General features: G+C 34.2%; 1 protein-coding gene across 8 annotated transcripts in view; it reads right to left on the reverse strand.

The window, feature by feature from the left end:
• Positions 1–17778, reverse strand: part of EXOC6 (exocyst complex component 6) — an 87218-nt gene that overhangs the window by 40780 nt on the left and 28660 nt on the right. For all 8 annotated transcript variants that reach the window (XM_064430888.1, XM_064430887.1, XM_064430886.1 and 5 more), the window contains exons 6-18: positions 15948–16152; positions 14740–14895; positions 14018–14086; positions 11447–11530; positions 11307–11353; positions 10809–10929; positions 9153–9224; positions 8476–8573; positions 7248–7353; positions 5311–5420; positions 4169–4280; positions 3240–3374; positions 76–255 (exon numbers count right to left, since the gene is read on the reverse strand). In XM_064430888.1, the coding sequence (XP_064286958.1) occupies positions 76–255; positions 3240–3374; positions 4169–4280; positions 5311–5420; positions 7248–7353; positions 8476–8573; positions 9153–9224; positions 10809–10929; positions 11307–11353; positions 11447–11530; positions 14018–14086; positions 14740–14895; positions 15948–16152 (1495 nt within the window). The remainder of the gene's footprint in view (positions 1–75; positions 256–3239; positions 3375–4168; positions 4281–5310; positions 5421–7247; positions 7354–8475; positions 8574–9152; positions 9225–10808; positions 10930–11306; positions 11354–11446; positions 11531–14017; positions 14087–14739; positions 14896–15947; positions 16153–17778) is intronic.

Raw genomic sequence — 17778 nt, forward strand, 5'->3', positions numbered from 1 at the left:
TTGTTCAAACCTTACTGTTTTAAAATAAAATTATGATCAAACAGTTTGAAATTAAACTTAATTTTGAACACTTACAGGTAAATGAGTAAAAACTTGAAACGTGCTTCTTAAAAAGTTGATTAGGTCCATTAAGTATCCACTGGCTCTTCCATCTGACTCAGACATTGTCCAATCATAATCAGCAATCTGAATAAATTCATCTATTTTTTGGTTAAGTTTTGTATATATTTCTCCTTCTGCAGCATGCCTTGCATCCTGAAAAAAAAGAGTGCAATTCTTGTCAGAATTATAAAATATTATTAAATGCAGATAAAATTATATCCATCAAAAAAACTCAAGTCTTGTGTTTTTCTTAGATTAAAAAATATTTTATTGAATTTGGTACTTTAATGTACTTTAAAAACCACCTTTAATTCTGCCTTACAAATTTATTAACCCTGACACAAAGTTGATTTTTCTTTTAAAGAGAAAATAATAAAAGAACCTAATAATTTTGTCTTTTATCAACAGAGGTCAAGCAATCATGATTTTTATGCAATTACTGTCTTAAAGCTGCACATATGAAGAATACTCATAATTTTTCATCTTCCTTTAAATATCCAGATCATCACATACCGTGATGCAGAGCACTCCCCTACTTGCTCCTACTTTTGTTCTGCCACACTCTGGATTCTACCTTTTGGAACAGCAAAGTCCTGCATTTACTGTGACCTGAGTTTACCATGCTGTCTCTGCCTCGTTTGTACAAGGGACATCCTCAGAGATCCAGTGGGATCTAGAAGCAGGTGTGTGTGCTGCTGGAAAGTTGAGCTTTTGCCAGCCTGGAGTTTGAAGATATTGAGATCCTTCTAATTTGGGCTTGACATAAAATTTTCTTAACTGATATGAAGAAATAATTCAAGTAAGACATCTGATTTAAACCAAATGGATCAGTTGTTCAAGCTTTTTAGAGGGTAAAAATAGCCTGAATACACTGAAGTAATAACAAAGCAGATGAAACTCCCATCACTACTTTCCTCTAGAAGAAAGCAATCCAAAAAACATGGCATTTGAGAAAAGCATAAATAAGAAATGCAAAAAGAAAAAATAAAAATATTCACATTTATCTGTGCTTAAAGGTGTCCTCACACTGAGTGTGCCAAATTTAGTCTTCAATCAGGCCCTAGGCCGAGAGGCACTCTAGGAGTAAGCAAGAAAGTATGTGGTCCTGCCATAAATAAATATCAAAGTATGATTCCCTAAAAATAGCATTTTTACTCTCAAACCAACTTGAGAAAGGCTCCACTGAACAGCTCTCCAAATCCAACATGCAAGAATCTGGCAACCTGTCATCATGTCAAAGGAGTATGTGGATATGCACAATTTTGTAGATGGCAATGACTAAGAAAGTTTCAATTAAAGTCAAGTCTACATATAAAGTTTCTAATTAACAATGAAACCTCAGTTGCAACAATTTATAATGATGGGACTTGCAAATATGTCTGCCTAGGCTCAGAGAAAAATGTCTTCAATTTTTTTCTTTAGGTTTGGATTTTTTTTTGTTTTTAATCTAAGTCATTCATGGAGTGGTTGTATTACCTTTGACAATTAAAATTATTTTCTGGCAATGGCAAGACTAGTCCTTCTGGTTTTGTCTTGCATTGAAAAAATACTGTGTAGATGTAAAAGCTCATCTCATGGAATGTAAACGTGACCAATGCTGCTAATAAAAGGAGATTTTGGACCACTCTGAAAGAATGGAGGTGACACAATTTGCCACTAGGAGATGAATTTAATAACACTAGAACATACCAAACTCTGTAAGGGCCCAGTTGGGGAACTGTGAGCAGTTTTTCATTACAATAGAAAGGGAAAAAAAGAGGGATTAACAAGAAAAGAATTTTCCACTATAATTGGAGAACGTTGTGCTAACAAGTTGTGCTCCAAGTAGACAGGAGAGAAGCCACACACACAAAAAGCCCTTCTGTTTGTCAGCATTTATCCCGTATTTTTCCGAAATGCAAACTCACTTAGAACAGACAGTATTGAATCCCTCCAAAGAACTTAGTTTGTAGGAGTGTTAAACATAACTGCTAAACAGCACAAGCAATCTACAAAAAATATAATGCAACTTGCAAATGCACTTATTAGCGTATTTCAGGGATAAAGAATATCTCACCTTTTACTGAAATCAAAGACTATGGCTGTATTAAGTGTTTTTGAATGCATGTTTGATTGGTAAAAAGGTAATGAATTGCCCTTAGAGGAAAATAGCTATAGATACACAAATTCCAAGACACATGTGCACTACTGGTACACAACAAGCAAAATAGGCACCCTAGACCAAAATCAGTAAAACTGCTGGGAGGGCAATGGTAACCAACTACAATTGCTAGGCCACAACATTTCTGTCCTGCCTTATGCACTAATCCTTAGCAACACAAGCAACAGCTAATGGCAGAATTGTTAGCTATCAAGTGGAAATATGAAGTGTCTTGCAATTACGCCACCTCACCCACCTTTTAACATTTATGCCAGAGGGAATATTACAGTAGGATAGGCTACATATTGCATCAAGAGATAAAATAAATTGCAGAAAACAGAACTCTCTCAACAGGATTAATTCTCTTTATCTCATACATACAAGAAATCATTCTCCTTTGTTTCAGTTTCAGCATGGAAAAAAACGCCAAATACCTAAAGTTCAAGTTGCAGATGCTGTAGAATCCCTGATGACTTTTACTTTTGTTTTGTGGTTTAAATTCCAAAAATATCCTGGAATAAATTTAGTTTGAGTGCTAGTTGCTAACACTTCTTTTATACTAATACTTACACCCTTTCAAAATACATCACAAAATAATTCTGTTGTAGAATAAAAAACAGACACAAACATTTCAGATTAAGGTAGCTGTTTTGCTTGATTCCATTCAGAAAAAGGGAGAAGTTACGCAAACTGGAGCTTAATCTAGTAATAGCTTCTGGTGAAGTTAAGCTTTGACTGCCATTTCACAATTTAATAAAAAATGCACTTGAAAGATAATATTGAGGTTTCTCACACTGACATATTCCAGATCATACTAATAACATAAAAATTCACTGTTTATCTACTCAGTGTTACAACTGAATGCTTAAGAGTTCAGAATTATTTTAGAGCTAACGATGAGAAGACAAGAAGCTTTGCTTTGATCCTTCTTGTTTTAAAATCCTTCATTTACATAACTTTTCAGACATAGTGATATAATGGATGAGATATACAGTACCTTAAATGTAGAAAGTCCATAAAGTCTTGCAGTGTGAACAGTCAATTGTGAAATATTTGTAATGTTAGATATAAAATCCTCAAGGTATTTACAGGCTTGCTCCAAGTGTGTCGTGTTTATGATGATTTGAACAAGCTGCAAGAGACAAAACATTATTGTAAAAATCTTTTTATATCACCTATTGTCATTTAATTTTGAAGATGGTTACTTCTTCCAGGAATAATGCTATTAGAAATTCATTCCAGTATTTCAGGTTACCACCTATTTCCTGTTAGTTTTCAAGTTTGCTTTCAAATATACCACTAAGGAGTAATAATGTAGCTTAAATACATTATACACTTCAAAAACAAAGATTTGAGACACCTACCTAGTGAAATAAATCCAAGTGAGAGTTTAGAATTAAAAAAGGAAAATAAAGGAAAATATACTACTGAAATAAAATCACTAATTTGTGCCATTTGAGTTCTTAAAATTTACTGCTCTTAAAAAGTCACAACACTGTCTGCAAAATGATGCATTCAAGAACATCTTCTATCTCATTCCACTTTATTTTTTATAGAAAGAAACTCAACATTAGTGGTACTAACTGCTAAACAGAACACAAAAATGATGCTCTGCATGTAAACAAAAGTGTAAATATTTTTGGCTTATTTCCTGCAACTCTCTGTTTATCATAAAAACCACAAAACTCTTTCATTGTCATGTCTCTCAAAAGGCATCCCTGGTCCAAGCTAGACCCAACACTGGTTCTTATGTATATAATAGATATTGATGCTTTTGATACTTATTTTCATTTTTAATTGTTAAACAAACACTACTTGATTTGCTCATACTGTGGTATCAATATCTGTGTATCTACATTTACAAAAACAGCTTTAGTATGGATTGATTTAAAACCCATAGTTCTGAATATGTGTTTCAAAACTTACCTCTGTTAAACCTATATGAGGCTTTTTAATTAGGTTCTGTAAACAACTACTTAGAGTTCTGGTAAGCAGCAAATTTGTAGATTTTCTGAGCATATCGTCTATTTCTGTTGAACTGGAAAAAAAAGTTTATTTTTATAATTATGCTGTACTTAGCAATACTTCAACAGCAACATTTAATAATTTTCATTTCTTCCTCTCAGGAGAACTTTCAATGCTAAGAATTTTCTATGTGCATTTAAATTCTGATTGCTCCAAGTTTTCTGTGGTCTAGCAGGTAGAAAACCTCTTTCACCTACCAAATTATCCATTAACTGCATTTCAACACTGAAACAAAATCTGTTTTTAGATTTTGGACATGTTTATTGACACAGATGTTAGTAAAGAGTAATTTGTGGGTTGTAACGAGTTACTAAGGAGGTCAACATGTGCTCATTAGTACGTGTAAATTATAAACAGTAGCAATTAAGAATGTGTGAAAGGGAATAATTTACATCTTTAACAGTGCAGAAGTGGCGACAAGGCCACAAATACCTTCCAGATTTCAGATCCCTGAAATTTTATCCAATTAAAACTAAGCTTTTGAAGGCCAGAAGAGGGAAGGAAATGGGTGAATTGTGATGTTTTCCATCAGAAAATGGTGGGATAGGAGAGGGAATGAAAATGCAGACAACACGTTTTGTTGCAGGAGAAATCATTGGTAAGGAAACTCAAAGCACTGAGTAAAAAAACATTAGGAAGTAATCAGGGATGCTAAACAATTACTTCTGAAATGGTCAGTATCAAAGTATTCTTTTCAATCTTTACATGTTTTATTAAATAAATAAATAAATTCTCTAGATTATTCAAACTGGTCAATACTGTTTAAAGAACCCCAGCAGTGTTTTAAACTGTTTACTCCATCAAGCTACACCCACTGATGCACATATTATACAGTATATACATATCCACATATGGATAAATACATGCTACAGCATTGGGAATCATAGATTAAATATACATGAAGAATTACATATGTAAATTATGAAACAAGCACAGCAAGCAAGCACACAAGAAAGTGTATCTTCATTTTAGTATATGTATTTTTAGGTCACCTGAAAGTTACAAGCTACTTTATAGCCACACTCCTGACAGTTCAAGCTTACCTGCGGTGAAGTGACTCTGAAAATTTAAGGCTTGCATAAATAAATTCCTTCACCTGCATGTAAATTTGAGGCACTGACTGAGACATTGGAAGCTTCTTTGGAAAGGATTGCTGAGGAAATAAGAGATCATACTGATTCCAACAAGAAATTGGTACTAAACACAATAACTAGAAAGCCACTTAACATTATCAACATTTTAATCTATTTAAACGTTTTCTGATTTCCATCAAATACAAAGCTGCACATGTTGACATGACTTCTACATCTGTTTAAAGAGCTATAAGCAGAATAGAATTTTATCACTTACTTAAATTACAATAAAGTTTGGAGATTTTTATGTAATTCAAGATGACCTGGCAGAAAGCAATTTACAAACACACATTAAAAAACAGGTCTCAAACTGCTTTTAATCTGAATAAGAGGTTCAAAAATACGAACTTTTTTTTCCCCAAACAAAACAGTGAAAAAAAGTTTGAGAAGTTCAACACTTCTCCATGTACCTTGAGAATGCCTAGACTATTTTTTAAGGTTCACAAAACCAAGGCAGTTTGAATCATTTTCAGGAATTTGGATTAACATATAGGAAATAGCAGTATGTTTATAATAATAAAATCACGCTTCTTACTTCAATTTTAAGCTGATACTGTATTTGGGAGAACAAAAGTTAATAAATTATATTAAATCTACATGGACTAAATAGGTATTTCTGCACTGAACACATAATGTTTGTCATTTACAAAAAAATTATTTTCTGTTTATGACTAATACATGAGAAAAATAATCAATAACTGGTATCATCCATGAATAATTCAATTTCTCTTTAGGAAAAAAGCATACATCAACAACAGCCAAAGCTTTGTAGTAATCATACATATATGTATAGCAGATAAAACTATTTAGTAGAAAATAAAAATGTATGCAGTTTCTTAGCAAAATATGCCATGCTGAATAGTATCCAGGGTATAGTATATTTCCAATACTATAAGAGATTTCCATTCTATTTAACTTTTTTTAGTATAATAATGGCTAAGTAATTTAATTTGAATGAGGAATGCATCCAGAAAGCACTCTGCAATCTCATTCAAAAATCAGCATAAAAACCTCCTTTAATTTTTCATCTTCATTGCAACACTGTGTTAATGACATGCAGCTGTTACAATTGCCGGCAAATCCCTGCTGAACCACAGAATTAAAATAGCTTTTCACTTTTGCAGGTATCTGTAGCAATGGATCTTGTATAAAACAGCTTCCCCCTACAGCAGGTACTCCCACTCTCATGTGGTTCTTAGACTTAGTGCCCCTCTACAGACTCCATCATGAGCCTTTTGTTTCTTCACTGGTATTTCTAAAATCATACTTGATTAGCAGAACAGGTTAATCACCTTTCTGTGAAGGTCATTTCTACACAATCTGTACTGAAAGAATGGCCGAGGCTACAAAAGGACATCCTACTGCAGTGCTATTACAGCAGAATTATTCACAGTAACTTCATGTTTATTTTGCCCCACATGCTCAAACACAAATATTTAAACTAAAAGTGAAATACAGAAATCATTGTCTCTAAACAATCTCTATTTGATATGTATTTTTTCAATACAACAGCATATACTGAGTAATTAAACACGAGTTGCAACAAAATTTAGCTAAAGACAGATTGCATTATAATTACATAAGGACTTTATCAATTAAACTCTATTATTAATTTGTTTACAAAATAATGGGTTTCATTATTCACTCAAACATCTGAGCAAATGACTCAAACTTTCATTTTCATATTTACTTATGACTAGATAATTACACACAGAGGAGGTGATTAAGCCTCTTAATCGACCTAGCTTTTCAAATTTTAATTGGTTTTTAATTATAGAAATCATTACTGTCCCCAGTGTCTTCAACTGCATTTCCACAAACTTTAATAACATAAAAGTTTCCCTTACCTTATCAAGTTCTGGATCTTGAAAAGGAAATTTGCTTATAACAATTCTGTACTCCTCTTCATTTGCTACAGGGATAGGGCTGTAGTTGTCTGCTTCAAAAATATCCCTGGTGAGTAAGTGAAGTGACAAAAATTTGGACATGTAATTTATAGTATTTTTTAGTGTTAAAATGTGTAAATAAATATACATTTTACCACCACACTTAGGTCTGCATCTTCAAAAAGTTTTAAGAACTTTACACAACCCAAGTATTTCTGATTACTTTGGAAATACTTCATATATCTTAACTCTTTATGTCTAACATACCTTAACTCTAATATGTCTAATCACAGAGGAAAAAAATACCCAAAAGTGTTTTCATATGTGTTTAATACAGCAAAGAAACCTTAGAGCAACTAATCCACTCCAGAATAAACCATAACATACCTATTGATTAAGGAAACCTGCACTTCTCCTACACTAAAGCCAATATTCAGAGTGTCTCACTCTGGCACCAGAGTGAGACACATATGGTCAACAGAGATGACTGAGAGAACTTCAAGCAGGATGTGGCCATGGCATTGTTTGGGCACCCTCTGCACTTCTGTACTAGTCAAATGTCTATAACAGAAGCACAGGGAACTGGAGAAGCTTAAGTGGTCAATTTAAAAGTAAGGTTTTCTGTAATAAAACATTTTATAGCAAACAATTTCTGCACACTGAGACATCACACCCTATCTGCAAGTAGGCTTTGGAGTCCAGTCTCAGGCTGATGTATTCCTGGGTTTAGATTTTTTCCAATCAAATGATCCCAAGGAATTGGTGGAAAACATCCTTCATTAACAGAACATGAAGACATAGTGGCAATGTCAGTAGTTTGTCAGGCAGATATGCATACCAGCCAACAGTAGATATTAAGACAACTTAAATTAGGAAACTAAAGCCCTACTGCAATAACCTGGAATTATCAGGTTGCTAAAGAAGAGAAACAGATGTCTCTCTCCTGCTTGTTTCTCCAATAATGTCCCTTTGGAGACCTTCCCTCTCTCCATTAACTATGGAAGCAGTACTTGATGTCTCTTCTTCTAATTAGTAGTCACATGTGATGAGTATCTTTGTCCTAACCAACCTGCAATTCATACACAACACCTGAGTTCATAAATTCTTTCTGAATTACATCATAAAAACTTGAGCTCAAACAAAAACAATAGATGCAATACAAAAGGCACAACTATTTTGATATACTAACCTGAACAATCCAGACCACTTTTTAAGAAGTGTTTCATTGTATTGGTCTCTAATTTCAAATAAAAGATCAAATAGTCTGTTCACAGGAAAACCATAGCCCTAAAGGATGAAAATGAAAATTCAAGAACCAATACACTCAAATCCTATCACAGCACTTCAGAAGTCTGAGGTAAGACTAAGTTTCAATCTTATCACCTCTATAACACAAACTACAGTACTTTTAGCACAGTACTACATGTTGATTTATTAAAATTTTACAAAAGTGTTTTTCCTATGCATTGGAAAATTTGCCCCATTTCTCCTTGTTTGTTAAAAATGGCAAGAATACTTTCCAATGAAAGTCTTTCAGCTAAAGAGTTAATGACAACAGGAATGCTATTCTTTTTTATGATGAGAAGTAAAGCATTTTTGAAAGGCAAGAGTGTACATAAATTACAAAACTAGCACTAATTTTGCACAGATATGAATAACTGATGCTTGCTGGATAGCCCAGAACACATATGTTCAGTTCAAAATACTGAAAATGAGGACCTAAGGCAAGAAATAATTTTTTTAATATTACCGTGCAATTTTGGGTTTGATTTGTATGTATGATTCATGAAAACACAAATATTGCACTCTCCTCAAGTTAAAATCTAAATACAAGAATTTCAGGTAAATTAATAATACAGTATGTACCTGCAAAGTATCAGCAAATACTACAATGAGATTCTTCAGTTCCAGAACAAGGTCAGGATCACTGCAATATGACTGAAAGTGAGAAATTCTGGTTTTGTTAAAAGGATTCAAAATATGGAACATACATTTTCAAATAATAGGATCACAGATTAAACTCTCCAGCCTTAGTGAAAACCAATTTAGACTTGTTTGTCTTTACTTAGTCCAGCTACATTAAATTTAAATTGGATGATGAAAAGGTCAAGACATTAAGTTATTTACAACATGACTGAAACTTGATTTTTAGAGCAGTAGAGTCATACCAACTAAGGCTTTCACCTCAGCTTCACTATTTGAAATACTGGAAAAAGTTAAAAAAAATTATATTAAAATAATTTAAAGCTGCAGGAGAATACAGTATTGGTTGAAGACAATATACACCTGTTTCACCTTTCTTGAAGTTTTGCTCTTAGCATACTTTATTAAAAGGAAGGATATGGTTTATTTATCTAAACATTACTCTTCAGTAGGATGATGTTACAGAGATTATGACTGAATTGGGTTTGATGAGAGTTATGCACACAGAGGAGAAATAGTGACCAAGAACACGACAAGACTTCCAAGAGTTCTTTAGAGGTCACATTACTTTCAACCTTTAAATTATCATATTCTTATATAGGTGTATAAATCCACATGTAGACAATTAACTAGCAAAGTATTTAGCTTTAAAAAATGCTGGATAAACGCATCTCAATAATCCTCTCAAAAGAAGTAAAAAAGTATCTCATGTACCACTAATGCTATGACAACTATGGTTGCAATCTCAACTTTTCCCCCATTTTCCCCAGGATATATGAAATATAAAATACTTCTTGAATTAAAGATCAATTTTAATAAAAACAAAAAACAACACTGCATAAAGGAAATGCTGCTAGCAAACATTCAAAAGGGAAAGATAAAGTTCTTGTATTTTTTCTGACAGTAAAAGTTACTCCAATAGTAAACTCTGAAGCAATTTATTATCAGTCAGTCTGAGTGAACAATGTGTATTCCACTGGTTTTTCACAGAGGAATAAGAAATAGCACCCAGGATCATTGCAGCTAAGGTAGGAATATAACTTTAGGAGTCACACTTGAATGCACTGAAATACCCAAGTGATACAGAATTTTTCTAATACCTTTACTTCAATACAAACATAACACGACTATAGCATTGAAGAGAGAGCTGCAAGGGTTTTGCTGGTGGAGTTTATTTTGGAAACACAGCATTTGGAATGATAATTAGGAACTATTTCCTGGTGGTGCTTTCAGTGCTGAACTATTCAATCTGATCTAATGAAGAGGTCAGTTGAGACTAATGAGGAAGGATTGCAATAATAACAGCAGATTAACTCTGCATATTCTAAACTGCTGGACTAAGAGAAGGTTTGGAAGACCCAGTGAGTTGTAAATCAGTGGAGGATTATGCAAATAGCCCATGGCTGCGGATCACAGCCTGATACTGTTGGGAAAAACAAAAGCTTGGCAGGCTCCCTCCCAAATCTGAGCAATTTTTAATCACAAGAAAAAGAAAACATGAGGTGTAATTTTTCACTTTGTTGCTATCCCAGCTTTAAACATACAGAGCTCTGAAATAAGAGGATTTAAACTGCAATACTGATAAGGCTTCTCACTTACTGAATGTGTTCTAAGAACAGCAATGATCTTGGAAAGGGCCATGTTCCAGAGTTCATCAGTGTATGTCCTGGTTACCAATCCTTGGGTTACATGTAAAATGTGGTCTTCTACTACAAAGAAGCTAGAACAAAATAATCCTTAAATTATTAAGTTGTTTCTAATATTAGAGCAAATACTACTCTTCACACCCAAGGATAGCCAAAACCCTCCCCACTGGAGCAGCAGCACTTTGGTAGGTTTGGTGTTGTGCTCCACCAAGAATGAAGTAAAAATGTGAAGTTTGTTTCATGCCATCTGGAGCCCAGGCTGCTGGAGGGCCCTTGTAGGGCACAGTAGGATCTGGATGCTCTTTCCTGCTCAGATCCTGCAATAACCACTCACATGATTTGTGCAGAAACTGAATATTGCAGAAGAAAGTTCTTGGACAATAGGAGAACACAGGTTGAATTAAGAATCAACACAGTAAAACTGAAACAAATTTTCATTTAGAAAACTTACCCCACAATTTGACTGAAGTATCTTCTATAGCCTTCTACTGTTTCATGCTTTCAATGAAAAAGAAAACAAGTTCAGGAACAAAAATACCACTAGGCATTAGCTTCAACTCAAATCAATGTAAAACTGAAAGTACTGATTACCATGCTTGACTGTGGTTGCAGAACTAATCTTGCTTGTTTCCTCCTTTGTTTTCTGTAGTAATTTTCAAATATTTCTCCATCACCCTAAAAAAGACATAAATAGTCAAAAAAAGAATATTGTCTCAGTGGGAAAAAGGCCCTTCTTAATTTAAAGGTAGAATTCTCTTAAACTAAGCACATATTTTGCATTTATTCCACATGTAAACCTCCAGCTGACACCAGCAAAGTTTTGCACGCATGAAATACACAGAAATTACCTATTTCTGTAGAGAAGCTTACAGCCTGTACTGTAAATAGGAATTTTGTTACTTGCCTAGATTTTGCCAAGTAACACCATGCATTTAAACAGTATGTCCATTTTTAAACTACAACTTTCAGAGTATATTAATATTCATAGACAAGGCATATTGCCTATTACTGTATAATTGAAACTCATTGTCTCCTAAAACATTTCTCTAAGTTATTCAAGAAAGTAACTGCATTATAAAGTTGTTACAAAAATACTTCTGTAAATATATGACGCATCTGAACACTTAACTGCATTAGCTTTACCTGAGGAAAGACACACATGAGATTTACTGAATATTTCCTTATTCTCTTTGGATTTATAACAGGTCTGGATTTAGATTTTTTTTCCTATCACAATCCTCAAAAATACAATACATTCTGTGCCTAAAGATTATGAGGAATTCACGTGACTTCCTACTCATCTCATTAAGATGACTATTTAATAGAAACCATCAGTCCATTTGAAATCAGTGCTACATTGACTCATCTACCTACCAAACCACATGCAATTTGTGTGTAAGCAGAACAAAGCAGCTCAGCATTTTTAAGGTTTGTTTCTGCTTTATGAGCCTATGATTAGGCCACTGCTATTTAGAATTCCATTACTTGATCTTCCAAAAAGTCTCCAAATCAAATTATTACAGACATTTTATCCTACTGATCCAGCATTACTTACCTAAGCTTTATAAGATATAAATTTAGCTCATAATGAATATTTAGTTAATAATAAATATTTTGGCATATTTAGAAATACTGCTAACCTAAGAAAGCCTAAAAGAGAGTCTTTGCTTAAAAACAAAAAACAATCCACTTGAAACCAAGATGCAAATTTACTAACACTGTCTGCTGCAGCAGAACTTTACACAGTATGCTCCAATTCATACAAATACATAATGATCACACATACCAACCATTCACCTCCAGCCCAAACATTCAGTGCAGTTTTCAGATTGTTGATTTCTACTTCCAGCATCAAATCTCTAGCCAGTCCTGACAAAAGCTTCACAAGTGAAAAGGACTAGCTGTTCTTCTCAAATCCACACCACAAGTGGAGATGTAAAATATCTTATGATTATTTATAGACCACACTATACTATGCAGTCACAATTAACAATTCAGGCATAACAACTGTTTGAGCCAGATGTGCTGAAGCAATCAGCAGAATACACCAACAACCCTGATGATTCACTCACTGAATCAGCAAAGCCTAGGCAAGATAAAATGTAAAAAAGCAGTGCATTTGTTTTGCCCAGCTTCCAAAATTAAATGTTTACATTAATTACTGATTACAGTTTCTATCAACAGAAACAATAAATCATTTCATGTCTTGTTATAAATTTTAGGAATATTTCTAACATATCAAATCCTATTTCACACCATAGAGACACTTGTTTTACATTGATACAGTGTTTTTTGAAAAGGTAACATTACACGCAAAAGGGGCAGCGGTATCTTCACCAGAATTAATATATACAGCATCTCACATAATACACAGGTTAAAAAAAGATCTTTATGCATATTTCTCATAAGTTTCTAGTCTAAAGAATGGTTACTGGTCCATAAATACAGTCTATGTTTGGTATGTATCTTGCTATGACTAGGTTGGAATCACAAGCTGTGCAATATTCTGAGGTATATAAAAGCTATGCTTTCTTCTTCAATATGAAGCATCAGAGTAGAAAATTTCTGTCCTGGGTGAAATTAGAATATTTTCTACAATTTTGTAGCAGAGACAGAATTCATTAAGAACATAACACTTGCTGCAAGATCCTTATTATAGAAATGAAAAGCCATCTGGTATCAACTCCCCTTCTTTGCCATCATCAAGTTCTCTAAACTCAACACAAGGTAAATGAGAAGGACTCCCAAAGTTGCTAATGCACAACTCTAGATTATGCTATCACAGCTTATTAATTATGCTGACAGGAAATACAGAAGTCTACATCAACAGCCCTTTTTGATATCAGGGAGCACTCCAAGTTGTTTTCTGTCTCCAGTAAATTTAGTGTAGATACCAAGGCAAACATTCATATTTTACATATACACTTAAAAACAGCTAGGTAATAAATGAGTTCTGGAGTGTCCTTTATTATGCATACAAAGGAAGACATGAGCTCATGCCCTGAGTACCCACATCCATCTCAGCTGGTTCATCCAGAACTACTTACACTAGAAGCAATACACATTTGCCTGTTTGGGAACTATTAAGAGTATGAACAATGTGAAAATGAATACGTCACTTCAAAAATTTAAATCTCTTTTTAAGGTCACTTTAACACATACCAAAACAGAGTAGATGTGCAAACACCTGTAGACTGGAGAAAAGTCTACAAGATCTTGGGCAGTTAAAACCTGAAGAAGGAAAGGAAAAAGAAGAGTACATAAAACATATAAGCATATAATCTGCAAAATGGGATATATAACCAACAGAACTTGTCTACGTAATGACTCAAAAATTGATGCCTTCTATTGGAAAACAATAAAACAATTGCTCCAATCTCTCCTCCTTTTGCATTACAGCCATAAATTTTATTTGTGTTACATTACCACACTCCTTTCTCTGTGTTTCCAGAACATCAGATTTAGAGGTCTAAATACTCACTGTTTTATTCAATTTAAGAATACTGAATATTTGACAGATGAAAGACTTCTTACCCAAGCTGATGTTCTCAAAACCAAAATGCAGGATTTAGCAACACCAGAATATTCTAGTGGGCCACATAACACTAACAGTGGGCAGGTAATGTAAGACAGAAGTTGCAACTGAATTCCAGAATAACTCAAAATGCTGTGCAACGGAATGTCCTCAAACATAATGCAACTAATACTTTAGCACTAATTTCTCACCCTAAAATGCTGATCTGGACTGGTACACCTTGAAGGTGTTCTGGACATTTTTCTAAGTAATGTTAACCATATAAAGAAAGTGTAAAGACAGTGAGTTTTGTTCAATAAACCTACAAAATTCACTTTAAATAAGATGAACTGATTTAGTACAAAGTTACCTCTTCTTCATGTTCATCCTCATCTTCAAATGTTCGCTTCAATGTGATTTCATTCTTGGATTCCAAAATCCTGTTTCTACCTAAATGCATATTCCGACCATAGTTCACATTATTCTGCTTCTGAAGAGCAGTACTAAACGTTTTCTGCTGCTGTGCCTATTTTAAGAATAGAATCAATTAAGAGGCATGCAATTCAAATTTCATACTGATGAGTATATGCTAGGACATGAAAAACAGGTGGTGCAATTGAATTCACATCAGTATAACTGCAAGGTGCACGCATACCCTCAGCCTACACCAGTGATTTTGTCTTTAATCAGTCTGGAGTGATAAATGAATTCAATAGTGAATCCTGCATAACTTTTCCCTAATCCCCAGAATAACATTTTAAGGGCAGAAAAATGTTTTAAAATCAATCTGTAATTTTCCTGATCATAAATTGCAGAGAGTCAATATTTAAATGAAGTACAGGTATCTGAGTTCCCAGATACTTTTTTGCTGACTTCAGTGAAGTCTAAGCGAGCAGTCAGCTGCAGAAGTCAAAGGCACTATCTTGCCCTTACTATTGAAGGCAGCACAGCATAACATTGCAATTAAGTTTCATTTATAACAATCAATGCTGCATTTTACAAGAACCTTAGATGACAAAAGGTAAGCCAACCGGAATTCTGTTAACAAGAAGTCAAATGAAAACTTTATTTGCTGTCTGAATAAATTTTAAAAGCATTAACTGCTTTAAAGCTTGCCTAGCAGTAGTGCTCTCAAGTGGCAGACTATTTTGTGATGGAGCAAGGCCTTCAGCTGTCTCAGTCTCCTTCTGGCTCTTACCTCAGTCCTCTGAATGAGTAGCACTTTAGAGAGAACTAGGCAGTTATCTCAACACTTCTTTTGTCTAATTCATCCAGGCAGCTGGCCAGATAGGCTGCTCTTTGTTTTGGTGCAGTAGCTACTGAGACACAGACTGTCCAGGAGTTGACTACTCAAAGTACTTCATAATTTCATGAAACTTGAGATACACAGCAAGCATCTCTCCTTCCTTTCTCAGGGAGGAAAATACTTCTTGTCTAGGGCACTGATAGAAACCACACAACATGTTTATATTTCACAGCTCTCCACCTTTACTCAGAACTGGGATGTAATTTGAGACTAATGAAAATGAAATGTTCAGTAAACAACAGGATTGAAGTAATTCTGTTTGGCTGGCTTACCTGTTTCATGGCAGTTTCCCCAATTCTGTCAGAATGCTTTCGAATACTCTCCAAGAAATCCTTCAGATCTGACATGGATATTTCTTTTATTTCTTCACGCAGCTTTGGAAGATTTTCCATCATTATCTGGCAAAAGCGGTATTGGCTAACTCTAGGAAGATACAGATTTTCCAGCTGCTCCATTGTTTTCAAAGCAGAATAATATCTACAAAGATATTAAAATAAAATTATGTAGTTTCTTATAAAAACTTGGTAAAATAATTTATCAAATATATATATACCAAAATCACACATGGAATCAATATGCATCTAATTAATTTTCTCTATTTTTTGAAAAAGGTCATCCATATAATGCTTTTGTTTGAAAAGAAACCAGAGTGACTCAGCCAAGTCAAAACTGTAAGTTGGCTCCTATAGTATTAACTGTTCTGATCAGTCTAACTATCCTGGACTATCAGTCTGCATCCTGCAGAATGTAGACACTGAAGCCATAGCCATTATCTTCCCTTCTAGACTGGACTGATTAGGGGCTTTTTATGATTTGGGTTTTTTTTCTGAAACACAAACAGCCAATCACCCAACGCTGCAGTACACGCGCCAAACAATGAAAAGGATCTTGAAAAAGCATGCCTGCAGATATCTCCTATCTTCAGCTATATGTGAACACAGGCACACATCTACACCCACCCTCTTTACACCATCCTTAGTCAGAAAACAAATGTACACACCTATCCTGACCAATGCTTTTTTCCAGCAGATTATCATATTTTGCTGTAAACCACAAACCTATTAACTCTTGACAAAATACAGTCTATCGCACCCAGAAAACAACTACACTGAATTAACAAAGTACCATTATCAACAAATCTGTGATCTCAACCACAGTTTAAAGAGAGGCACAGGAACTAGGCTAAACATGAGTAGGACAGCAGCCAATTGCAGATGTGACAATAATTTCCCTTTACATAGTATTCTTACCAGCTACTCAGTCCTGGAGGGAGTTGGGAAAATGAGTTTAGTTTGTCCAATTAAAACAGAATAAGGTAAACTAATACCTTCTACCTTGGTCTTAAGTGGGAAAAGCAGAAACACTCAGATCAGATGGAGTTAACTTGCTGCTAGTTCCAACCCTTTCTTTTTCACAAATATGGAGTAATATCCTTCACCCATTTTCAACTTTTATTCCATAATTTTAATTCCTTTTTCTTCCTTAAAGTCTGACATAATCTGTTTGGAAAAATTACCAAATTATTTTGAGGGAAAAAGCTGAATATGAGGGAAATCCCTTCAAATGAGAAAACCTAGACATGTCCTTTGTGGTCCTCTAGTTTCTAGACATTAATTTGTACATATAGTAAGTAAACACTTTCAAAAAATGTAATTTAAGCTTCTGGTTTCCTTCAGTAGACAAGCAATAACAAATTACCAACAGTAGAACCAAGATTCAATTCTGAAATTAAGACAATGTTTTGAATCTTCTTAATCAAGACATTTCTAAGTTAACAACTCAGCATAGCTGGAGGATGGGAAAAATCTTCTCTTTTATTGCAGAACAGAGCTGCTTTCAGAAGACTGCAAATAAGGAGGTTTCAAGTGTAAATTAGGAGCTTTTGTTTGTTATATACTTGGTTTATATAAAATATACATAAGGCGGAAGGAATGTTGCACATAAGAAAAGGTCTGGGGGGTTTATGTGTGTGGGTTTTGTTTCTCTAAATAGAAAATGGCCACGAGTGCCACATGGTGAGACTTCTGGGGAATAAAACCATAATAGCGTCAAAATCTTATAAAAGGTTTTTATTTAAATTATACAGATCAGCTTATCAGAACA

This window comes from Passer domesticus, chromosome 8 (assembly GCF_036417665.1).
Source record: "Passer domesticus isolate bPasDom1 chromosome 8, bPasDom1.hap1, whole genome shotgun sequence".
NCBI classification, from domain to species: Eukaryota; Metazoa; Chordata; class Aves; order Passeriformes; family Passeridae; genus Passer; species Passer domesticus.